Genomic DNA, 27,548 nt, shown 5'->3' on the forward strand with positions numbered 1-27,548 from the left:
GCATTGGTTTTGTTGTAACCAACGGTTCATGATATTTTTTTGCCTTGATTTTAAAGTCTGCATTTGTGGAATTTCCCAGTAATGTAAGAAACCGGGGTAAAATTTCTGCAAGAATACAAAATCTCTAAGGGAACAACGAAGAGATGCGTTTGGTAAACAGCCGGTGTTGACGAGGTTTCCGCGATGCCGAGTCTGCAATTCTCTTATGTTTTTTTTAAACAAATGCAGATCGCTGTGTACTTGGGAAAGAAATGCAAAAAGATTTTGACAGCTATGTTTGAAGCTATGAAGAGACAGCTATGTTTTATTTTTTAATTGTATGGCTTAAACCTTATTTAGTAATTAAATTTATTTAATTTAATAAACTTATACCAATTATCTTATATTAAATTTATTTAATTAATAATTGTAATAAAGTTTATTTATTTCATTTAGTTTAATAATTAAATTATTAATTTGTATTTTACTTTGGTAAAGTAAATTTTTTTTTATATGCTAAAATATGTTTACTTTGTTGATAATGTTCCCCGATTGACGTTAAATATCGATAGTTTGGAAATCGTTTTATTTTTAAAAAATATCATAATAACCATATCACAGCAATTATATAATCTCCGTGTTTTTTCATATACAAATGAGCAGGAATTTAGAAATTTGATAACAGTATCCGAATGATAACATTAACCGCGATCGCGACGAGTACTAGCTGCTTTTCCCTAGAAAAATCTTCCTCGAAGGCATCCTTACCTATAGGCCTTTCCGCGTTTTACCATTATCAAACCTACCTAGGGACAGGGTTAGGAAACTTCTTTTTTATGCCGTCATTGCTTTTTTTAAGCTTGAAGTATCAATGAAATTCCCATCACGCGCTGGAATTTTTGTCGTTTTCCAGATCTATTGAGGTAGTTCAGATAAAATTTTCTCCTACTTTTTGGAAAAATTCCTTTGTAATTTTAAATTTTGATAATGTATATTTTATTTATTTATTTTCGTAGTGGATAAGCCTACAAGAGTTGAAAGATTCCCTGGCGACTTTCTCTTTTGATTCGATCTGAAAGAATGTTATCGTCGGCTAGTATTTATTTATTTTAATGTAAGCACGTTAATGTAAATACAAACGATATTTAATTTATTTCAGTGTATTATATTAAAAAAATATTCTTTAAAATGTATTGGAATGCTGGATACTAGATTCTCTCCTTTCCTGTGAGAATATGTGCTATAAATAAAACTTTTTTTTTTTTTTTTTTTTTTTTTGCAATCTACATTATGTAATGTTTATTAAAACAACTGCCTTTGTGGAGCTTTGGGTTCAAAGGTAGATAGTTTAATAGCAGAAAATTTGATGAATCCTTCGGAGTGCATCTTACAGACAATGTTGTGAATAGTACAGAGGCTGTTCGTACACTTTTTGGACGATTTCCATTGTATTTACAGAAATATTTTGCTTACAATTTTTGTGTTTTAAATGCTCTATTTGACAACCCTTATACTTCACTAACTTTCTACATCATAATTTCCAAGACAATAAAGCCTTCTAGTACCGGAAGCGTATTCCATTCCCTCTTGAATAACTTCCCAACGTCTAAGAAAGGTTGTAGGTCGACGTTTGGACAGTCCACATTTTGAAAGTCCCAAAGCGCAAAAATCAATGAGTGGCACGTCATGAGATTTAGTAGGAATGTGGGTAAAGGGTATGGCTTTGCTGCCTGTTTCGTGTTCTATTTTTTCCAAAAAATTAACAGTGGATTTTCACGTGTGGCTGCTTGCTTTTTCTTGGCAGTTCAACTGATTGATGGCCCTGAAGGTAAAGGGAAGGTATTTTATATTTGAAAATTGGGTATAAAATATATGTGGAGCTGATCTTAATATTTTTCTCCACTATCTTTATTTTGCCGCTATATGACAATCATAAATCCCTTTGAAAAAACTTTTTTAGATTCCTTGAACCATGTTTTAAAATTTTACGCTCATCTTTGATGGCAATAAATGGATCTCTTTTAGTGATGTCATTGAGATACACCCAAGATTCATCTAATGTTACAGCATTTTCCAATTTCTGTCTGTATAAATGTTTCTCATAAAAAATTTTGCAGTGCGTTCTGCGTTCGGGAATATTTCGTGGAGAAACAGGATGCACATTATGTTCTTTCGCCTTTTTAAGAATCAAATCAGCATTAATCACGTTGTTTACAGTTAGATGACACTGAACATTTTAATGATTTTTCAACTTTCCTTTGACTTGGCGGATTTTCTTTTAACATGGAATGTCTTGCCTTTGCAACATTCGAAACATTCCATTTTTTCCTTGGATATATGTATTTGGAACAATTTTTTCACTTGAAGCCAAACTTTGGCGTTTCTTTTTCTTTTTAGTCCAAAGGGATTTGAATCCCGAAGGACTATTAGTTTCGTTTTGGCATTTTGCGTCGGACGGATAAATGTCGGTTCACTTTTCAAACTGTTGCCACAAAATGTTAGAGTCCTACATTATATTTGAAGAAATTAAATAATGAAAAATCTGCATAAATGTATGTATATTTCTCGTATTGTGATAAAACAACGGTACAGAGAGTCATCGAATTTTGAATAACGTAATCCTCCAACGAATATGAGCATGTGGAAGACCAAATTTGAAATTTGTTTTATGATCGATTTCCTATTTTTTAAAACTTTGACGAATATTTGATTAACAAACTCAAGGATTTCAAAGCGAGCAATGGCAACGTTGTGCAGAAAAAACATTTTTATCTCCAGCGCGTGAGTCTCTGTATCGGAAATTCTAAAGATATGCTCGTTTTAAAACTATTTTGCGATATTGCTGTTGCACTGGATCTTATGGTTTAAGTGCGAGGAACATGATATTTAATAAAGAAAGGTAACACACAAAATGTTAAAAAACGCCCCTTTAGACGTAATTTAAAATCTGAATTTTTTTTTTTTTTTTTTTTTTTTTTTTTTTTTGACAGTATTACCTGTCGTAGCTTTAGGTATCGAAAAACCATAGCTTTCACAGCGTTAATAATACCAAAGTAAAAATCATCTAAAAAATATGCGAACACCCTGTGTAGATAGTTATTCTTTATTAGCGCTGCATTAAGTAGCTGGGTATATTTAGTGGCCACCCAAGGGCGGTGTGCTTGATGAGGCTCCGTATATTTCAAAAATTAATTTAAATAAGCTGTTTTCCTGTTTTTGCTGTATTAAAGGATTTCAAAGACATATGCGACCAGGCGCTGAAATATCTTCGTACACGATCAGCTTGTTGAACAACTCGATTTAAATAAACCAGTCAGGAAATGTGAGTGATCTAATCTTCTGTAGTATGCGTAAATTATATTTAGAAGCCGTGCATTAATTAAGGTAATTAATAAAATGCAAAAGAATCATTTAAGGCCTTGTAATAAATTAATTCTTTTATAATAATTAATAACATTATTTTAATATTAATGATCATTCTCAGTTAGTTCAGTATGCATCGAAACGAAATATAAGTTAAGTCTTGTAGACACAGTTGTGTAAAATTTTTTTCGTCTTTGCTTATCTTTTAGTGCTTATAGCGTTTTCTTTTTTCATTTCCTGCCGAGCTTCCTTAGATGGAACAACCTATTTCCACTTCCTCTTTTGTATATTCACTGGTGAGTCAGTCAACTTATTTTTAATTTATATCTGTTTTTTTAAAGAATTATGGAAATTATTTTTTAGTTTGTTTTGTAAAAAAAGTAAGTGGTATTGATTACTAGTATTTAACTGCGTTACTGATTGCTAAATTAAAGATTTTCTGGTATGGTGTAATTGTTCTTTTGGCCCATTGTAAATTTTCTGCAATAGATTTTTTAATACATTTTAAATGGTTTACATTGAAATTGAATAGTTGGATTCATCCATGTATTTAATATCTAGAAAATTTATTATAACCTAAATGATATTAATGATTTTAAGGAGGTTGTAATTTTCTAAGAATTCTCTGTGTAAAACTTTTTTATTGTAAATATTTTATTAAAGACTAATGCATTATGTTGATGCTGCTGGGGGGGGAGTTCCATTGTTACTTTATAACAACTTTTTTTTCTTGATCTATATGTTAATATTATAGAGTTATTATATACATATATGTTTGTGTGTGTGTGCATATAGATTGAAAAGATAACAGTAAATTAATATATTAATAAAACAGTTTTTTTTTCTACATTCATACACACACATATTTTTTGGCTTGAGTAAAAATTTTTATCTCTGATCAAAGAATATTTTACTAATTTATCATACTGCTTGACACAATATTCACAGTGTTAACAAAATTCCTTACCCAGCCTTTATTTTTGTCATCATTAGTCACAGACATATACCTCAAATTACAAAAATGTTTTAAATGATGCAAAGATTTATGTTTTGGCATTCATAAATTTAAAAATATCAATTTTGTAAAAGAAGAGAAAAGTAAAGAAAATCTTTACGATATCCCCATACTTATATTTAGGAAAATTTTGCACTTGTAAACAACAACAAAAAATAAATAAATAAAACGCAAAGTTTGACTTTTGTACAATAACAGTTGTCTGAGTTATTTAATTTCAGGATTTGCCATATTTGACACCATTTTTAATTTGCACTGGAGGGCATTTAATAAATAAATTTCAGTAATTCAAACCTGATTTTTCCCCCTTAAATGCCATTCAGTCATATCTTTTGTGATTTTATTAGTCTGTATAGCCAGCCGAAAGAATATTTTTTACAAATAATTTATAAATTTACAAAATCTAAAAATACATTATTAATATTCTTATAAAGTTTTATTCATTTATTTTCATAATCTAGTAATTATAAAAACTTTCATTAAAGTACACATATTTTTCTGTTTCTTTAAATTTAGATCAATCTTTTGAATATCATTCTGATGTTGCTATTTTGGAAAAGCATAGCTGTTTTTCTTTTATTCTTGAATACACGATCTATAGTTTTTAAATAATCAATAAAGTCATTTCAATAAAATTTCTCGAAACTATCAATTAATAATGTAACTCTTTTATTTATAGTTTTTTTTTTTTTTTTTTATAGAGAAACGTGAAGTTTTCATTAAAGGGTTAATTGTAAAATTTATTAATTTTTTTTAAAATTATCATCATATTTTGTTCAGTTTTCAATCTGTAATATTATATTTTCAGAAGTGGAGGCAAAGATGGTTTGTTCTTCGCCACTCTGGCTTACTTCCAGGGCAGTTTGTTTTAGAATACTTTACAGACAATATGTGCAAAAAATTAAAAGGAAGAATTGATCTAGATCAGTGTGAACAGGTAATCATGAAGTTTTAGTTTTTTCTCGCATATGTGTTCTTGTAATTGCTAAATCATTATGCTTTTACTTCCTTGTACGAAGTGAAGGATGTATTACAATCGCAAAAAAAATTCAGGTATCATATTTCAACAGAAATATCCATTTTAGCTATTTTTTTGCATGACATCTGTATGTACGGATAGAATAAAGGACTCTTTTCTTCCAAAATGGAAAAGGGGTTGTAAATCGGATTTAAAATGGTTTTTTAGGGCATTTGTACATATGTACGTATTTATCTTGCATATTTCAAAAACAATTAGCTGTAGAATGCTGAAATTTTGTACTGGGATTGCTAACATCTAGTTGCATTTTTATTGCAATGGGAAATGCCAAAAGTTTGTAATATATATGTTAAGCTTTACTTTCACAGCCATTGGTCGTAGTCATATATTAAATAATGCAAATATTCATGTTTTGGCAATGTCAAATTAAAAAAAAATAATTTTGGACAAATAATGAAGTCAAACTTTTAATATTGTGTCCTGGTTCTTATATTTAAATTTGAAAAGTTTTATGCTCGTTATGAAAAAATAAAATTATAAAAAGATTAACTAAATGATTTTAAACATTTGAAAAATGTCTGGAAAATCTGGAATAGCTCTTTTATCATGTATTTTCACATTTTTGTTTGGCAACTTGAATAGTTGTGTATATATATCATGTAACTTTAATCTTTTAATTAATTATTACTTTTTAATGATTTATATTCACAGAAACCATGTTAACCTTGAAAGTTTCTCATAAAAATAGTTGAAATTTCGCACACAGAGTTTGTACATTATTATGTGTGATGTAGAATAGGCTTTAAAAATTAATAATAAATTTTTAATCTCTTTTATAGTGATGATTATATTTAAGTACAATCCAATAAAAATCACATAAATTCAGAAATATAACAAACATTTTGAAAGAAGCCTTCAAATGAGTTCTGTTATCTTTATCTGAAACCCTTATTTTGCAACTTAAATAGTACCATAATTTTGGGTCGATAAGCTGCACATGTGGTAATAATTGTCTAAAAAAATTAAAGTTTCAGATGAGTTGCACCACTATATACACCAGATCAAAGTCTTCCTAAACATAGCACTTAATATTCATTTATTCAGAAGATTAGCTCCTGAGTGAAACTTCTCTCATCCTTCCAGGATTTGTGAAGAAATGGAGTCATCTTTGCATATGTTTTTCCTGCTGCTTTTGTAGTTGTTGGTTATGCATTCTGTTGATAGTGAGATGAGATCCAGGGCTGTAAAGTTTTGTAAGCCTGAGACATCAATGTTATGACATTTTGCTTTGGATGTCCACTAAATGGGATTACATTGAAGAATCCAGGACAATAAGTCACAATGTTGGGAAAAAACTACCCTTCCAGCACCACTGCATCTTCATACCTCCATCCTTTTTCATTGGTGTAAATGATGACATTTTTAGGAAAGTTTCCTCCCAAAATTATTTTTCCTTGAAACTTTTCAAAGAAAATGAACTCCGTAATGGCGCTATTCAGACACAAGTAAAAGAAGTCTTTTCATTTCCAGTTGTTAACGCAGTATTGGTTTTTTCACCTGTTGAATGAACAATTCTGCCTTTAGTTCATCCATATTAATTATTTGCCCTCTATTCAAATTCTGTAATTTTAATTTTTTTAGATGTGTATTTTATTTCCAAGCCAGTCCATGAGAAGTTTCCATCCAACTGTTGTTTTGGTTCTGATGGATAATTTCTTTCGTTTCATGGACCTTGAACACCTGCTTATGTTCTCCAGCAAAGTATTCAATGCCCATTTGTTGAGTAATTTCTTTAGCTTGAAGGTGAATCTAACTGTTGATACAAATTCCTTTTCTCCCTGCTCTTTTGTCCATTTCTCTAAATTGTCTTCCAAAACGGGTTAGGCTGTGATACTAGTCCAACAAGATCTTTTGGTCTTAGACATTCTCATTCTTCTTGTTCAGACTTTCACTGCCAAATACATCACTTTTCAACTTGAAGTTCTCCAGCCACAGAACATTTTCCAGTTTCTATCGCCTTTTTTCACTAAGCTTAAAAGCAGTTGTATAAATTTTTTCAAGTAGGAGCCATAATAATAGTAGTAATTTTTTTTAATTCAACAAGCGTAAACAATAAAGCAGGCAATAAGCAAATCACAAAACAGTGAAGCACAAATAAGAATGAACACTGAACTTGGCGAAATAAAAGTTTCTCTAGCCATTAAAAAGAACGTGGTTATCGGAAATTGCAGATGAAACCAAAGTGTTCAGCAGAAAGTAGTATACATTAAAATGCATTTGCACATAGCCTGCCCTATCATAGTTAGGCGAGTTTCATGCGAGTTCAGCTTAGCATAGCTTGAGTGCAATGTCTGGCTAAAATGCTGAGTGAATTCTAGAGTAACCATTTTGCTTATTTTACAGTCTAATCTAGCGAATTTCTAAAGATAAAAGGTAAGAAAATTCCTTCAGATACACCACAGACCTAAATTTTCAGCTTTTAAACCTGCAGTTTATCTATCCAAAATTATGGTACATTCTGAGTGAAATGAGCAGTTAATTATTTTTTCTAGCATATTTTCATACGAAAAACTTTTATTCGTTTTTATTTTTTGAAGTTAACATCACTCTTTTCTGACAGGTTGATGCTGGCTTAACTTTTGAAAGCAAGAAGACTAGTTATCAGTACATGTTTGATATTAGAACACGTAAAAGGACATATTACCTTGTAGCAGAAACAGAAGCAGAAATGAATAAATGGGTTGAATGTATTTGTTCTGTATGTGGACTAAAAATTCATATTGAAGAAGGTATGTGTTTGTAACATTAATTAATTTATTAATTAATTAAGTATATTATTTAACATATTGAATTTGCTGTTTAGTTCTACCATATAAAAAATTAAATGTAGAACTTAAAACATTGATCTAGTACAAAAAAGATTATTTAAAAATATGAAACCGTAATTTATGAAAACTTCATTGACAAGTTCCATGAAAGTGAAGACATTGAGCAAATTACATGGTTTAGCAAAATCTCCTTGGAGAACTTATGAAACTACCTTGGAAAAGTAGTTACACATAGGCAACGAATTGTCCCATTTTCTCTTTATTGATAAGCTGAGGTTTAGTACTTGAGGCTAGAGATGTAAGTGTCTTCAAGACTGCATTGCCAAAGGAGTATAGAACTAATTCTTCAAACTGTGGCTGAAAGTATTATTGCCAGCATGAAAATATATTTATGTGTGTGCAGGTCGGGAGAGATCCCATTTCATATTAATTTTGTTTTGTTTTCTGAGTTATATGTTTTCCTTTGCATTATAATATAGCCATATTTATTCTTCCAAGCTACAGTTTTATATCATGCTATTAAATGTCGGGGGGGGGGGGGGAGAAGTCGCGGCGCGCAATGAACTGGAAGTTGATCTGTCAGCACTATCCTCATCTTCATGTTGTTTTTATTTCATTTGGCTTATAATTCCTTACTAAATGTAGTATTTCATCTCGATGAACTCCGATATGATTTAAATCAATTTCCTCGTCTTTATAAATATCACGAATACACATCAAATAGTTTTCTGGTTGCAATTTTCTGATTTCGACTGTGTGTAATGTATGCTTTACACATGCACGCGTTGAAAGAAATGTTTAATAAAGTAAACAAATAAATATTAAGTTTTTTTTTTTTTTTTTGTTTTTGTTTTTGTTTTTGTAAATTTTGATACCCTTTAGATCATAATTGCTCTTTATTTCATAAATTATAGTTTCATATTTTTAATTTTATAATTTCTGCATGCCATCTTACCAGATTTAAACTGAAGATCTATAATCCGGAATCAAAGTCCCGACAAGTTCGGATTAAAGACTTTTGACTGTATAAAAATTTGAAGTTTTGTAGTTCACATTTTTTGAGAAATCTCTGATTTCATACATATAAAAATAATTTTCGATAATGCAATATGGTTAATGTATAGAATTGCATAGTTTATGTCCAGTCATTTTTCTGCTTTTTTATCAAGATTAAAGTTTGTTTCTTGTAAATGGGTCTTTGCTTTCAGTTAAAATTTTCTTTTAAGTTCTCTTGCTTAATTACATGTAATAGTCTACCTCTGCAATTTCTTCTTTCAAAGTGGAATTTTTACTTTCTTGTATGATGTAAAGGAAGTATTGTAATTGCAAAAAATTTCATTTAAACCGAAATATCAGTTTTGACCATTCCATAATCCATTTTGACTACTTTTTTCTGTTATGTCTGTGCATATGGATAGAATAAAGGATTCTTTGTTCCAAAAATTTAAGATGGATTCAAAATAGACTTTTTATGATGTCTGTGCATATCTGTACATGTGTATCTCGCATAACAACCAAAAAAATAATAATAATTAGCCATAAAACATTGAAATTTTGCAAATGGGGCTGCTATAACGTCTAGTTTTGCACTTTTTTACTGCATTCGGAAGTACGAAAGTATCTATCTCTCTGTCTACCTGTCGGTCGGATGGGACCAATAATGTCAAATTTAAAAACAAATTAACAGATAACAAAATCTAACTTTTAGTGTGGTCTTCCAGTTTCTATACTTATATTTGGGAAAGGTTTGTACCCGTTATGAAAAAATAAAAATACAAGTAGTTTGACTCCTGTATGACAAAAATTGCTCAGGGTATTTAATTTCAAAATTTACAATCTTTGATATCAATTTCAATTTGCCATGAGGGATCAGTAAATTAAGTTAGAACAATTAAAGAAAATACATTTATATCAAGTGCAGCTGAAAATGTGTATAATTTAATAGATCACACATGACAAAATCTAACTTTTAATGTGGTCTTCCTGCTCCTATACTTATATTTGGGAAACTTTTATACTCATTATGAAAAAATAAAAATACATGTTGTTTCCCGAACAGCAACCCGACATGAATGTGACATTGCAAACGTGTCACACTGTGATGATCTCAGTGTCGCATTGACTTTGTAGGTATGGCTGAATGTTCGCTTTTAGTGACATCACATTGCGACATTGATGTGAATTCCCATTGGGTCATTGATGTAAAGCCACATTTTGACGTTGTTGTGAAGTCATACACAGGCAGTGTGACGTTTATGCATAGACACACTGCAACATATTTATAAAGTTAATCTGATATTATTGTGAAATCACACTGCGATATTCATGTAATGCCACATTGGAACTTTAATATAGCGCCATAGAGTGAAATGAATATAACATAATAAAGTGCCATGAATGTGACATCACTTAAGATGCAAATAGATGTCATGTAACACAGGATTTCTTCGTAAATTATTAGTGTGATGCACTTCTCTTTTAGTGAACAGGTAATTACAACATCTTAGTGATCCAGTAAGGAATTATACACTTCAGGATATTAAAATATTACTGTAATATTTGAAATTTGGTAAATTATTGAAAATATTCAATATATTTGAAATTTTCCCATTGTACTAAGTTTCCCATTGTACTAATATATTTGAAATTTTCCCATTGTAATTGTCTCTCCTTATTAAACTTATATAATTATCATCCATTTATGTTTATTAAATATCTGTATGAATCATAGTGTACAGAAAATGCAGAACATAGTGTGTATGATGCAAAAGGGATTATATGGTCATTTTCTAAGCATATTCTATTAGAAATATTTTTGAGTATTACCTGTCCAGAAGCTGCATAATTTTGCTTTCATTCTTTAGAGTGTAATATTTAACAACGCTTCATATTTTTTAAAATTTCCAAATTATATTAAAAATCTGAGTTCTCATTATTGCTTATTAAAAACTTAACTAACTTAACTATATTTCTTAATAACCTTTTTCCCCTTCTTTCAAAATAGAAGTATTAAAAAAAAAGCTTTGGCTTGCAATATTTACAATAACTATATTTTTTAATTTAATACTTCCCCTCCCCATTCTAAACAGAAATATTTTTAAAAAACTATTTGGCTTGAAATATTTTTTTAATTGTTTAGCTTCTAATACTGTTTTCTGTGCTTAATTATTCTGATAATTGAATGAAAGAAAAACTGTTTTAGTATTATATTTATAGAACATTTATCTGTTTGAATATTTTCTTATAAAATGTTTTAAAAGTGTTAACTACAATCTTAGTTTTCAAATTAGCTATTTGTTGCTTATATGTAACACTGAATGAATAGTTGCGGGTACAAAAATCAGTAAATGGAAAACGTAGTTATGAAAACTAGATTACAGAAAATTTATATTTAGTTATATTAGTTATACAAAAATGTGCATTCTTTTTCACCATTATTTCTCCATTGACAAATTACAATTTTATGAGATTTTTAAGCTATAAATTGAAAATATCTCTCTTGCACAGCACAGCTTCAATATATTTAAATAGTTGTATTACCTAAAAATGTATAACTTGTTTCATTTGATGATTAATGTGATTCACTTGTTTTAAATATTTCTTTTTACATAGTTTATCTTGCAAAATCATAGCAAATTTGCATGAATTAATAATTCCAGTTTATAAAACAATTATTGTTAGCAAAGCTGAAGTACGAAAAATCTGTATTACTCATTTCTGAGAATGTACACTATTCTATAACCTTCATAGCAATGCTTAAATACTGTTAGTAGCTCATATAGTAAACTGTATGAAACTCGCTTGTTTATGTAATAGACTTTATAAGTTCCTTTATATAATTAGCACATTAATTTATGTAATTAACAATGACCTTCAATGATAGCAGTAATAATCAATACAGTGCAAAGTGTTTAATCCAGACTTGTCGGAACTTCGGCGATTCGAAATTAGGGTTTTTTTTCCGGATTATAGATCAACAATTTAAATCTGGTAAGATGGCATGCAGAAATTATAAAATTTAAAATATGAAACCGTAATTTGGGAAATAAAGAGCAATTATGATCTAAAGGGTATCAAAATTTTCAAGTCCTGTAATTGCTGTGCCGAGAATACCGACTAACTTAACAATCGAAATTTTTTCATTCTCACTAACCTCTCTGTCACTTTCTTCATGTTTTTATCCATTTTTTGCAGCAATTCCACTTTTTGTTTGATGAACATCGAAACATGCTTTTGCTTTGTAGATCCTTTGGCAGCTCCAGAATCGGAAACTCTTTTTGATATAATGAAAGTTCAAGCTTACTTTTTATAAAATTACTCTAACAGTCTGCAAAAAATAATAAGCCGGATCCAGTTAAAAGATTAAGGAACAACACAATCTGCAACATTAACTGAAATAGATAATTAGGTAATTTTAGCCTAGCTTATACCATCCATTATACATTAAACGTGCATGCCTAAACGTATTATGCGCATGCGTAAATGCTACGCATGCGCAGAGTTTGTAGCTTTGAGGTCCGGATTATAGATCATTCTGGATTATGGACATCCGGATTAAAGACTTTTACGCATGCGCAGAGTTTGTAGCTTTGAGGTCCGGATTATAGATCATTCTGGATTATGGACATCCGGATTAAAGACTTTGTATTGTATATAATAATTGAAATGAAAGTTGTTATTAGGAATGAAGTGATTAGCTTCAAGAAAAAGACCAGAGATTCGTGAACTTTATAGAAACACGAGAAACATCAATGAAGATTCTTTGCTATCCACAAATTTCTGCAAACATAGAATGAAATCAGAACCTTGCTTCAACTCGAATATTTGGAATTATTTTAATATGATTTTACAAAGCAATGATGAGGATTCAGAAAATATGTTTTGAGGTAGTATGAGGTACACATATTCTTTCTATTCTTGTCTTTTAAGAAAAGCATGGTTCAGCTTGGTTATTTGATTTAATTAATATGAAAATATTATATTTTACAATGCATACTTTCAAAAAGTTGTTAATCTAAATGAATCTGCAAAAACAGAGCTGTAATATTACTTAGATTTATCATTCAGATACATGTGATGCAAAGCAAAACAAATGTAAGCCTTTTTGTACTCTTAATAATGCAGTTTAAATTGGAGATTTTTCAAATTTTCTTTTGTGCATCTTACGAATTAAAATTTATGGAATTTTTAACTTTAATAATTTAATAAACTTTAATAAAATTTAAAATTTATTGCATAAAGTTAAAAAATTATTAATAATTTTTACTAAAATATATAGTATGTTTGCACTTATCCATTTATACAACTGAATTATTTTCAAATAATAGTTACTATTTTTATAATTTTGTTTGGTTTAAGAACAGCTTTTTTATTTTTATGTATAAAATTAATAAGATTTTGTGTACATATATGCACACATTATTAATATATCCTTTTCTATGTTTACATTATTTTCAAATGAAATTATAAGTGTTAAAACAAAAGAAAAATGTGCAATCTTTATCCGTTAGTTCATTATTTTATAATTTAAAATATTATGTGGTTATACCAGATATCAAAGAAAGAAAAATTACGAGTACATGCAGAATCCGTATTTAATTACTTGTCCATCATTAATTTTCTATGAATATATTTTTTACTTTAATAAAAGGCCAATTATACTTTAAACTAATTATGTCAAAGCTAAACTTTGACTGAGGTTTATATATATTTCAAAGCTGGAAATGATGCATCTCCAGCACTTTATATAAATGCAAATTGTTCAGTGTTTTAAGCACTTTTTTATATAATTAATGAGCAATTTTATAACTTGTAAATTTCTTAAATTTTTTTTTTTTTTTTTTTTTTTCTTCTGTTTTTCAAGTGCAGTACAATTATGATAATCTGCATACATTGAGACAAGTGATCTGCAGAATAGTGAATTTCATGAATTATTGAACATATCTTTTTAAGTTTTATTTATGTTTTTCACTTTCTAATTTTACATTAAATCTGGATTGCTTCTGTTAAAATACCTACTAAGACATGCTCATATCTTAAGTATAATTATTTAATAAAAATTTATTGCATATAAAATTATTATATTTTTAAACATAATTGCATGCAAGGGAAAAACCTATTAGAGGAGGTTTGGCCAAACTTCGTTCAGTAAGAGCCGCACGTTTGAATTCAGGAATGTTCAAGAGCCGCATCTAGATTTTCTAAAAGCCACAAGTTCATATTTACATCATTATAAAAGTAGTGAAGGAGGTTTCAAATAGAAGGAAACCCCTGATAACTTTGTAAAAAGAGTGTAAACTAATTAATTACTTCCTTTTGGACTCTGAATAGTTTTAGTTTACCATATTTCATACATATATTTTATATGCATAATGAGCCGCACAAATTGCCTACGAGAGCCGTATCAGGCTCGTGAGCCACACTTTGGCCCCCCTGTATTAGAGTGATAAAATAAGGTATTTTATAGGAGAATAAAAACTCTAGAAAAAAATTTTCAGAAATTTCTATACTCTTAAATAAGAGAAGAATATATTATTAATAAATAAACTAAAATTCTTATAATTATTAGTTTTTGTAATTCTTTGTTGCTTTTAAAATTTGTAGATTTCCTTGTACCTCAAGATTCTGCAAATAACAATGTCATCAACTCAACAACTGGATCTGTTGCGTCAAACTTGACTGAAGTGAAAAGTTCTTCAAATCCATATATTCCTATTAGTGAATGCCATACTGGTAAGCCTGTTTTGAATGGGTCTTTGCCAAATGTTGATGCATGCGGAGATTTGCCAAAAGAACCTCCTCCTCCACCACCACCAACTAAAATTGACTGGAATCCTATAGATCATCCTATTATTCCAGATGAATTTTATGATTATCCAAAGCCACTTAACCAAGGAAAGATAGATATGCAGCATATGCCATTAAATGTTGTCTCGGATGATACCTACAAAGTTCCACTGAATTTGAAATCTGATTTTGAGAATAATCATAATAGTGACTTATTCAAAACTTTGCCACCAAAAGTGAACTGGAATTCTTATCCAGATGAAAATGTTTCTCAAAATAGTAGTACGATACCAAGGCGAAAATCCAATGTCAAATGTGAATTGGCAGAATATGATGTAGTTCCTTCCTTCCATGGATCAATTAAAGAAATAAAATTGCAACCAAGAAAAGTGCAAACTTTGGCAAATCATTTTGAGAGTATGTCTTTGAATTCAGTTGCTGATACTCATGCAAGTTCTCAGAAAAGTAATTCTAATCAAGTTAGTGAAATTAGTGACATACCTCCAAGACCTCCTAAACCATCTAAACTTAGGGAAAGACATCGATATGAGAATTTTGAGCTTCCTCACCAAATCCATAGGGAAGAGGATAAAAGTGCCTATGATGTGCCTCCTGCTTCCAAAGAGGTTACATGTATTAAGCAAAACTCTCAACCACTAAATCTGTTGAAAAATGAGAGCGGAGATGACTTATCACCATCTACCAAAGTACCTTTATCATCTTCTGCTTCTAAAGAATCATATATGGATGATACTTACGATTTTCCTAAGTTTCGTAATGAAGAAAGCAATATCAATACTGCTGTACCACCTCCACAAAATACCGGGACTTCACAAAGGCCAAGGCGTCATGCTTATACAAATGCACCCCCGGGCCTTTTTAATAGTAAAGACCTTATATTTAATTATGAATATCGACCAAGCCTTATGACAGATGGTTACTTGAGTGGTGATACTGTGAAAAATATGCATACTGGCAGTGATGCAGTCACACCACCCAGTCCATCAGCTATTGGTGCATATGCCAATGTTCCTACTAGTCCAACATTAGCTACAAATTTTCAGAATGATTTGCCACCAGCCGTCAACAGAGAGCTTAAACCAAAAAAAGTTTTAAGTAATGAAGACAGAGGTAAAAAGTTTCTAGTAAATTTTGTATGGTTTTTTTTTATTTAATTGCTAAACATTCTTATTTTTTTAAATGGAACTTTTTTATGATTTAATATAGAAAATCTTTTTGTTTGTGTATGTGTATATAGTTATTTCGTTTTAAGAAGAAATGACTTTTTTTAATTTTTTTATATAAAATAAACATTTTCTGTTGTTGCAAATGAAATTAAAATGTATTAAATAATTACTGAAGTTAAAAGTCAAAGAAAAAGTATCACATTAGGTCAGAAATCGTGATTTTGTGACATCATAAGCTTTCGTGACTTCTGTTATCATCACACAGTCTCTGAGGGTTCTGTAGATAATGGATTGTAATTCGATTTTTGGCTATTATGTTTCATATATTAATTTTGAAAAAAATCTTAAAACTAGATTACTAATTTTCCATTGTTTGAATCTCCATTTCTTCTTTTAATTTATACCGGTTAATCTCAGTTAATTTGTTATTTGTAGTTAATTTATACATATCTATTGTTAGGTGCCTTCTCATGTTTGGATTATTAACATTATTAATTCTTTCAAGTTAGTGGTTTATTTATTTTTTTCGTTGTTCCTTGCATCTTCAATTGTTAATGCAGGGTTTCTCAACTATGGGAAATTCCTCCCTAGGAAGAATTTCATAGTTTCAAGGGGGTATGCAGCCAATGTTTTATTTAGTTGTTCAGTATTTAATTTAGAAATATAAGTTTTGTAATATATCAATATTTTGCATATTTTTGTTGTTTAATTTATAAAAAATAGTTTAAAAATAATCAAAATGTAAATAAATGTATGTATATATTTCAAGTTTTGGAAAAGAGAGAGGATGGGAATAATCTTCTAGCAGTGGTGAAATATGTGTATGGAGCAAAATAGATTGAGACCTACCATGTTAATGCTTTTCACTCAGTATTATTTTCTGGTTGTTGAACTTACATTACTTCATCAGATTCTGATTGCTAATTATTTTAAAGCAGTTTTGACCCTTGCAAGATGTTCAGTAACATGAAGAGCACAATTTGCATGTGCTTCATAGAATTATTTCAAATTTGCATCGACCAAATTAATGGAATTTATGTTAGATTTTAAAATTTAAATCTTCTGTCTCAAATTCTTTTATTAAGTGTATTAGCATAGAATTGAATTTGGACTGATTTGGCAGCATTCATTAAAAATATTCAGTCAGCCATTGTTGTTGATATTACATTTACTGAGTGATCACAGTTGCAAGATATTTTTAAGGTTCGTTACTTAGTTTTCACCAACGTACAATTCAATTTTTCATAGATTATATCAGTACTTTTCTGTTAATGGGACATCAGTCACCAAGTATGCACTGAACCTGGAAATGTGGTTGCCTTTTCATATCGCATTATAAAATGCTGTACAATGTTTAATGTGCTGGATGCCAAATTTGTGCAATTCACTGATATTTTTGCTTAAAAGCACATCAGAGAATTGCATTAATTCAACATCACACACAGCTTTGTCATATTATATTATAATATGCATATAAAACATTGTATAGGTTATATTATATAATACATTACTGAGCTCCTTTTTTGTATGCATATGTGCACATGAAGCTTAAGATATTAGGATTGCCACCATCTTGTTAGATTTCATGCCAACATTTTATATTTGCCACTGAATGGCACCCTGTTAATATTATTTGCATTAAAAATAAAAAATAAATGTTCTTGAAATAAGTTTGAGAAACTTCTAGACTATTCATTTTCTCATGTTATAGGAAATCCACTTACGTACTTTTCCTGTCAGCCATAAACATTGGCAGAGATACTGCAAACTTGCAGCAATCATTTGGGCTGAAATTCCTTTATATAGTTAGATAACCAGCAGATATTAGTTATGGATATAGCATATAAAAAATTTAAAGCACTTATCATAGTTTTTCACTTTGCATCATCTTTGCCTATAAATTTTCAAATATATTTTCCATATCCTATATTATTAACATATTTTTTTATGTCTGCCCTACCAGTAGCCAAGGAGTGCTGAATATTGTTATTTCACCTGGGCTTTGAATTCAGGCAAACAGTTTGGCTGCATGATTTTTTTTCACCCGTGTATAATGTGAATGCAAGCCAGTTTCTCTTGTTTTTCTCTGCCAGAGAGTTCTCCACAAAGGCATCCCTTTCCTTAGGCATATAGCCCTCGTGTGCTTTGCTATGTACAAATAACCTAACCTAACCTTTTTGATTCCAAGATCTTGTAGCTGTAAAAATATTCAAATTCAGTTAGGTTAGGACATAGAAGGCAAGTAACAGATTTTAATCATTTTTTTCAACATGTGAAAAAATGTGTGAGGAATAGCAGTTAACTGATGCTGTTCTTTATTAAAACTAAGCTGACTAAGTGAGGTTTAATCAGGGTTACATGAAACCAAGGTGAAGCTCTTGTGAGTGTATTGTACTGTTGCCAAAAATTTATACATTTCATTTTAGAATTTTGTCATATTGATTCCAACTTATTTATACAGAATTTTTTAAATGTTAAATTCATATTTTTTTAAAGTAAGGCACTCTTTATTATTTTTATTACCATAATCTTACTAAATTAAAGTACGTAGGCAAATATATACTATTAAATCGAAAAGTATTTCTGGAAGTAACAAGAAATGCTGGCTTTTAAAAATCATGTGCAATTTTTTGTCTTTTAAGTAATTGGTGTCCTATTGTGAAGAGAAAATCATAACTATATATATATAATATATATATAAGAGGGGTATTATTTCTGAAAGTATAATTTGTATCAATTTTAAAATATGTGAAGCTCGAATAGATTTTCTTGTACACTTATAATGGCAGGAATTCTATAATAAGCATACAGTAGAACTTCATTATTTAAACCTTAGTGAGCTAAAAATTTCAGAAGTCCAATTTAAGGTTTTTTACCAACTAGATGCATTACAAATTAATGTTAATTTAAGTACTGAACTTTTTTTTTTTTTTTTTTTTTTTTGAATGGCAATGCCATTATTTTTCTCAGTTCTTTCCCTCTTATAAGTTGTAGCAAAATTATAAATAAATCTGATGGTCCCCTAGTATTGATTTCTTAGAAAACTGTTTAATAATTGTAGGGTCACCTGATCAGCATCATGAACAACTGTTACTGCTTTTGTGAATATTTGAAAGCAGACTGTAAAAGAAATTGTAATTTGTTTTATAAACCAAATTTGTAATTTTACTTTGAATTGAAAAAATTGAAAATGCTTTCATGTAATTATTTCTTCCATTAAAAAAAAAAAAAGAAAAAGAAAAGAAAAGAAAGAAAGAAAAGAAAAATGTAGTGAAATCATTTAATTTTTATTATGTTTTTCACGTGAATGTATATTGTATAATTCTGTAACCATTATAATTTCATACTGTTGCCATTTTGTATAGTATTCTAATGTACATATACTCTGAAAAAGAATTTTATGATTTTTATTATGTTTTATCATTTCTATACCTACTTTCGTAATCTGAATTATACAGAACACATTTTGCATAGAAAGTTAGTTTTGGCAAATGCAGTTTTGCTGTACCCATAGTGTGCTAATGGTGTAACCTCTGTGTTAGGCAAGGATTAACTGAATAACTAAGGAATATCAAAGTAGATTTGCAAGATAACTTCTTCACATGTACCAAAAGAAAAAAAAATATGCAATTTCATGTATTTTAATTAATTTCACTATTTTCAGGTTCATTTAGCTTCTTAACACTTCAGCCACCTCCTGTTTGTCGATCCAGAACAAAAGCTAATAAAAGAAGCTTTAGAAAACCCAGGTGTGTATTTTTATTTTTAATGTTATTTTGTTTTTGTGAAAGATATTCTGTAATAAGTTGCTGATAATTTGTAAGGTAAATATTTATCCATGAGCAGTTTTTGATAGTTTCAGTTAAGTATTAAACCACTGAAAGTAATTTCATTAAAAAAAGTGCGAAGTTGTTAAGGATCTGTTCCTGATTTTAGTTTACTTGAACTCTTCATGTTTTATGTATTAAAATGCTTCTGTTCTCGAAGTCTTTAAAATATATCTAATAGATCATAAGTTTTGTATTATCATATTAGAAGGGCTGTAGTTGTATCTTCTGTTGCTATAAGTTTTTAACTGTGGTTATTTTATGTTAGAGCTGCTCCCAATCCAACTCCAGGAGGCAGTTTAAATGGGATGCCACCTGTACCAAACAGATTTCGACATCATCCTGAAATGTCAGCCACATCTGATGATGAAATGTCTAATTCGAGTGGAAGTCGTAGAAATTCATCTAATGATGATCAAGTAAGTGCTTTTTCTTTTGCTGTTATTGTCACTTATCTCACTTGTCTGAGAGTAATATTAAATCAAATGCACAAATTTTATCTTGGTGATGAATGCAGGATTACACCTGTCTTTGGCAACCTTTATAAGGGACAATAGAGTTTTGTCCAGTTCCATCCCAGTTTTGAAGGAGAATCCTTTAGGGGAGGAGTCCAAAGGTCTCCCAGTCTCTTTCTCTGTCCTCTAATTACAGAAAAGGACTTTTGGCTCACCATGTATTTTAAGTGTCCCCATGTCACAAAGACACTACACACTTACAAAAATCCAAACTTTCTCTGGAATTCAAACCAGGACTCAATGTTATGGTAGCCAGCAACAATAACCATTATACTGAGCAAGGCAGTTCACCTCCTCCTTGTAATGTTGACTTCTGTCATATCATTTGAAGAAGTAAATGTAATTAATATATTCGAAGGACTAAGATTATGCAAAAATTTGTTATGATTATCTTCTGTTTGGTATGTATAGTCCCGTGGGCAACATCGTAAATAATCATGATTGAGATCAGAAGTATCTGTCATTGACCTGAATTCTTTGGCGACAGAGTGATTTTGCATAGCTTCCATCCCAGCTTTGATCAAGAATTCTGAAATCTGAGGACCTTTTTTTTTTTTTTTTTTTTTTTTAAAGCATCAATCTTTGGAGACGTTGATGTTAAAAAATATTTAGGACTTTAAATGATCAGGACTTTCTGCTAAAATGATTTTATACATTTACAATACTATATTTTCTGTGATTTCAGCACAAATCTCAATAATATGTCAACCAGCAACATATATACAGGACTGCATATGAAAAATATATATTCAAGAGAGTGCTTGTGAATTACCTTTAAAAAAAGAACTGTTTAGAGATTTTAATTATTTGTTTGAATAATAGAAACACAATGAAATCATAAGAATAAAAATAAAAAATAAAAAAATAAAAATAAAGGAAAAGGAAAAAAAAGAAAAGGAAAAGAAAAAAGTATTCTGCAAAAAAATATTAATTCTTTTTCAAAATCTCTCTTCTTGGTGGATGTGCAGAGTTTCAATTCAGTGTATTTTTTAGAGAAAGCACTTTGTAAAATGTGTATCTCATTTTTAGAAATGTGTTTTTAGAGATTTTTAGAATTGTGTTTTACAAGTTTGGGAAGAAAGTAGTACATACTGTATTTACTCTTGTCTCCCCCCTCTCGCATTTTAGCACAAAGTAGGGAAAATTTTTTAATATTCCATATATTCCTCAAAGGTGAGAAGGTGAGTGGTCATAATTTTAAAATAGATTCATCCACATACTGGTTATTTTCACCTTACTGATTGATTTGATCGTGAAATTTGGATACGTGGGATGTAATTGATGAAGCAGTAAAAATAAAGAACCTGAATATATAAAAATAAAGAATTTGAATATTTAATGTTGTTGATGGTTCTGAAAAGCAATGCACATGGCAAAACAGACTGAATAGTGAAGACAGTGGCAGCAACTTGTAAACTGTAACAGACAACACAGCAGTTCCAGCAGCATTGAATGATTTATCATCTAGAGCAGCGATGGCAAACCATTATGAGAAGCAGGTCAAATTTTGTTCATTATCTTTTTAAATATTAACCTGTGGGCCACTAAGTCAGTGACACCACTTGGAAGGAGGTGTAAAAAGAGTATCAATAACTTGGAAAAACTGAAAGTTTGTTAACAGAAAAATTTAGCAGCAGTACACTTTCTTTTCCTCCTACCTACCACTTCTGAACTGAATACTTGAATGAACAAGGAATAAAAAAATTCACATATACATTATGAAATATTCTTCATTAATAAACATTCATAATATTTGCAGATATATACTTGTGTAATAAAGTTGATAAAAGTTTATTCAATCAGAAATCTGTTATTGTTTATTTTCAAGTAGTTTCTTAATATTACGTTCATATTCCATATTCATTAGTTTAACGCATTTTGCAATCAATTCATTTCCAAATTTATGTTTTTAGATTTTAGAAAATTCATCAAGGAAAACAATTTTTCACATGAATATGTAGACCCAAACTTCATTAAAAGAGCATTTGCAAGTTTCTTCATTAAAATAAAATTGCTTGGTAAAGAATCTCATAGGTTTAAAAATTTGGTTAACAGCAGTTTCAAATTTCATTTTGTATGGATATAAAAGGAAATGTATTTTCCAAACTTTTAATTTGATTAAATCTCTCTTGAAAAACCTTGTTTTATTTCCTGTATAATGACTAACTATTTTTTAATTGCATTTTGTAAGTTAAGCTTATTTTCAAAATTATTATGTTTTGAAAACGTCTTTGTAACTGACGAAAATATTTCATGATTTTCATTTCCAAATTTTTAGTGAAAATGTCAAGATTTGTCATAAATATTTTAACATTTTCAAACATCAATAATGACAGAATTTGTCCATTTCCCTGAAGCTTTTTATTCAGTTCATTGAAGTGATGTCACATAACTACATTAAATCATTTAAGCAACTCATATTTGAAAATTTGTCATGACTATTATTCTTTTGATCATATATATATATAGCTTTATTTCTTCTAATAAACTGAAAAATTCATTTAGAACTTGACTACAACTTAGCCATTGAACATTGTTGCATGTGAAACCCCCAGAATATTGACATGTAGTTTCTTCTAATAACTATCTGAGTTTTCTTCATTAAGATCTCTTGCATTTATAAAATTTGAGTATTTTATTACAACTGACATTACACTGGAAACTGGTTTTTAAACCTTGCTTTGAGCATGAAACTTCCTGGTGTATTTACAATGAAATTCAATCAAATAATGTCCAATATTTTGCTTAAGCTGCTGAATAAAATCAATGTTTTTTCCACCATATTGGATGCATCATCTGCTGTTATAGAAACCATGATTTGTAGATCAATATTGAACTTTTTAAATGCATGACCAAATTCTTTAAAAATATCAAGATGGATACACTTCCCTTTCAATGTTATTGTTCCTATTAACTCTTTCAGTGTGTTACCTGATTTATATCGAGCAAAAACTGCTAGTTGTGCATAACCATTTACATTTATTATTTTACTCTCATCTAATGCAGCTGAATATAGTATTTTTGCATTCTTTAAATCGTTATGTAGTGTATTTGTGAAGAAATATTTCTTTCTAATTCTATTACTCAATCTTTATTTATTCTTCTGAAAGAGGTTTTCCACGGCGAGCAGTACAGTGGGCTACTTGAAAACTAGCAGCTATAATGTCAGATCTTGGAAACAAAATTACAAAATCTATAGGGTTTTATTCTGTGGGATATTATATCTATGGGGTTTTACTCCCCCCCCCCCATCTAAACTTCATTTAAAAACAAAAGTTATAAACTTTTTATCTAGATGTTTAAAACAAACTACAAAAACAATTTTTTTAATCAAAGAAATTGATTTTGTTCCTTAAATTATGAATTTTTTTTAATTCAATGCAAAAGCAAACATTTCAACAAAAACTGAGAGTACTTTAGAATATTGAATTTCATCGCTTGCTTTGTATAGAGAAAGAATAATATGAAACATTCAGATGACATTTTTATTAGTTAATATGCACAAAATTTGTACTTTAAAAAGAATATATTAGCCATCTACTTCAATAAAATGCCAAAATAAAGCATCTATCCTTAAAGAGTTCTTTTTAAAAAATTTTTAATACATTAGCAAAGTTGTTTTAACTTTGTAAAATTTATTTTAAAAACACGAGAAAAAGTTCTGTTTTTATGCTTTATTAAGTCATTTTAATATTTATCGTAATGATATCAGATTTTAATAAGAGAATGCAGGCTTATTAACAATGAGATTTATAATATTGTTAAAAATCAATTTCTAAATATGTACTGTAAATTGATTTAAAAAACTATTGTAAAATACAAATTTAAAGAAAAGAATTTTTTTCATACAATCCTGTTAAAATTTAATAGATGAAACTATGAAAGGTAGATGTTAAATATATATTAATATCATAAAATGTGATGTTGATGCAAAACAAATGATTTTCTCAATTCTGAGCAAACACCATTTACTTGGCATTAGAACACACTCCATTCAAAAGATATTTTATCAAAAATATGAATCATTGAAGATAGTTTTTTATTAAAAAGATGTGTTAAAAATCCATACATTAAATGTTTATCAAAAAAATATAGTTTGGTCTATGTATAATGTTGTTACATGATTCTAACTTTGAGTAAAGGTTTTAAACAACCTTTAAAGCTTTTCATTAAATTCACATCACAAAGTTTTAAAACTGCCAATATAGTAAAAATGAAAATCGTCATCATTAAAAGTTTATCAGATGAGTAATTAATGTTAACAGTGCTAATACTGAAAACACAGTCCTTGATTTAATGTCAGTATGTTTGATTTATATTTAGTTGAGAAATATCATGGTTTTCTTTATAAAGATGAGAAATATTTTCTAAAACTGTTACAGTTTTAATTTGAGGAAAAACTTTACTCAAAGAGTTTAGAAACAGTGTATACAAAAATAAGAAATCAGGAAACAATTAACCGTACCTTCTCAAAACTTTCCACCATTATCGTTGAAATCTATGCATTTCATTTATGCAAACATTAGATAAACGGCATCAGACATTTTTTCAGGCACCAGTGAATTTACAATTGTAGCATATGACTTGTAATAAATCATCAGAGGTGATATATGATAGAAAATCATTTGGCCAATGTCTACTTGGAAATATTCTTTTATAAATTCGACATTAGATATTTATACTTTAACCTTTTTATGTTTTCAATTGTCTGTCCACATTCTATAATAAAAGAAAAAGTTTATAAATATCAACGCATGGGGCATTTAAAAAGCCTTCGTGGGTCAGTGTCTATCGACACTATTGGTCTAGGGAGTAGTATTGGACAATGAGAAGAGCAATGTAATGTTAATATTACTATGTATTCTCATTAGGGATGTAGATTTTCTTTTAGATAAATAATAATGTGGTAGTTACATGTAGTATATTCATGAATAGTTTTCATTTGTTAGGTTTTACTGTAATCATGTATTTCATTAGTTAAATTATTCACATTTCCCCCATTCGATTTTCATGTAATAATATTAAAAAAGGGGGAATATTCAAGTACTGTAATTTTGGGTAGATAAGCCACCCTGGCATATATACCACACACTTAAATATGGGTGAAAAAAATTAAAAGGTCATCAGATAAACCACACCACCATATACACCATAAAAAAAGCATTCTGAAACATGGCACTGTTTATTTATACAGTAGTTCCTTTCTATATTGATGTAATCATCATTTATAACATTTTGTAACATTTACAACATAACTATAAAAAGTAATATACAAATATATAATAAATAAACAATCATTTTGCCTTTAACTTGTTAAAAATGAACTCAGCTGATTTTCAGTAGATGTTATTTTTATGGGTAAAACTTTGCTTATCATCATAAATTATCATATTATGAAAAATGAATACATAAATAATCAAACAGAATTAAGATTAATTAAAATTAAGAATTAATTAAGAATTTAGTTGTTTGACTTCTAAATTAATCAAACAGAATTTTATAATTAAACTGCACTTATTTATAAGAAACCTTTAAAATTCTACTCATCAATGTCAGAATTTAATAAACTTAACAAATGACCATCAAGATCACTTTCATTACTCTTTTCTAAATCATTTCTTCCAATGTAGCTATGGTCATTTTCTTTCTCAATGATTTCCAATTTAATGAAAGCTGATATGATCATATCAGCTAATACTGATTGCCATGTTTTATGGACCCACAAGACAAACTCCTCATATGAACCTTTTCTCATCCATCCGGAATTTGTGAAGGAATGCAAGTCTGTTTTGCATCTATTCCTCCTACTGCTTTCATAGATTGTGATTGAAAATTCTATTGATGGTGAGATCCAGTGGCTGTAACATTTTTGTAAGTCCACCTGGTATCACTGAGACATTAAGTTTACCCCTTCAGATTTTATACTATCATCATACATCCTTTATCGTGGGCACAGATCATAACCCTTTTAGTAAAGTTTCCTTTCAGAATTGTTTTTCTTTTGAAAATTATCAAAGGGGTATTTTGACTCCATTGACGACACAACCCAAAATACAAGTAAAAAAGTCTTTTGCATTTAGGGTTGATCACACAGAAATATTTTTTTCACTTGTTGAATGAACAGCTCTGCCCAGAGAGCAGTCAAAAGTAATGGGTGCTTCATTCATTTTAGTTATTTACCCTCTATTCAAATTTTGTTATTTAATTTGTGTAGGTGTATAATCTTGAAATGTTATCTTTATATTTAAGCCAGTCCAAGGGAAGCTTCCATCCAACTGTTGTTTTGGTCCTGACCGATAATTTCTTTTGTTTCATAAATCTTAAACACCAATGAAATCCACCAATAAAGTCATTAATGCTCATTTGCTGAGCAATTACTTTTGCCTAAAGGCAAATAAACACTGATAATCCCTTTGTTCTGCTTTGTAGTCCATTTCTCTAAATTCCCTTCCAAAACAGGCTACAGTGCCAGTCTGACAGATCTTTTATTCATAGGCATTTTCTCTAATTTGTATTCAGATTTCCACTGCGAAATGCATTTTCTTGTCAACTTGAAATTCTCTAGCCACAACATAATTTCCAATTTCTATTGCATTCTTCGCATAGGAGCCATAATTATAATAATTTTAAAATTCATCAAGTGCAAACGATAAAATAAACACTGCTACAAGTAAGCAATAAGCAAATCACAAAGCAGTGAGACACATGTAAGAACTTGGCATGGAACTTGGTGAAGCAAAAGTTTCTGTGGCCTGTTAAACAAAAAAAAAAAAAAAAAAAATGATGTTCATTGGAAAGATAAAATCGCAGATAAAATCATAGAATCAGAATCACAGAATCAGAATCATAAAATCAAAAATAAAATCACAGAATTCAGCAGAAAGTACCTGCATTGCAGTGCCTTTACACTGAGCACTATCTACCACATTTAGGTGAATTTCATACTAGTTCAAATATGTTGCCCTGCCTTAGTGGATTCTGAGCATTCATATGGGATTAAAATGCTGCATTAACCATTTCACTTGTGCATAACTTTTGATATAAACCAGAGATTTTAAAGATAGAGGAA

The 27,548-nt window shown here is 29.4% G+C and overlaps 1 protein-coding gene and 1 long non-coding RNA gene across 4 annotated transcripts in view; one reads left to right on the top strand and one right to left on the bottom strand.

The window, feature by feature from the left end:
• The window catches only part of dos (daughter of sevenless), an 82,681-nt gene that overhangs the window by 48,260 nt on the left and 6,873 nt on the right, over positions 1–27,548 (top strand). The window contains exons 2-7 of one of the 3 annotated variants that reach the window (XM_035371399.2): positions 3,597–3,638; positions 5,166–5,294; positions 7,957–8,125; positions 14,768–16,081; positions 19,802–19,886; positions 20,233–20,383. In XM_035371399.2, coding sequence (XP_035227290.1) covers positions 3,597–3,638; positions 5,166–5,294; positions 7,957–8,125; positions 14,768–16,081; positions 19,802–19,886; positions 20,233–20,383 — 1,890 coding nt within the window. Of the gene's footprint in view, positions 1–3,551; positions 3,639–5,165; positions 5,295–7,956; positions 8,126–14,767; positions 16,082–19,801; positions 19,887–20,232; positions 20,384–27,548 lie in introns of all 3 variants that reach the window. The other 2 variants (XM_035371401.2, XM_035371400.2) reach the window with 2 other exon arrangements.
• Positions 24,614–27,548, bottom strand: part of LOC118199518 (uncharacterized) — a 175,341-nt gene continuing 172,406 nt past the window's right edge. Inside the window, exon 5 of the long non-coding RNA XR_015043078.1 lies at positions 24,614–27,231. This is a non-coding gene — a long non-coding RNA (uncharacterized LOC118199518). The remainder of the gene's footprint in view (positions 27,232–27,548) is intronic.

Source organism: Stegodyphus dumicola, chromosome 9, assembly GCF_044657685.1.
Source record: "Stegodyphus dumicola isolate Sdum_Otavi_A_Nest chromosome 9, ASM4465768v1".
Lineage (NCBI taxonomy): Eukaryota > Metazoa > Arthropoda > Arachnida > Araneae > Eresidae > Stegodyphus > Stegodyphus dumicola.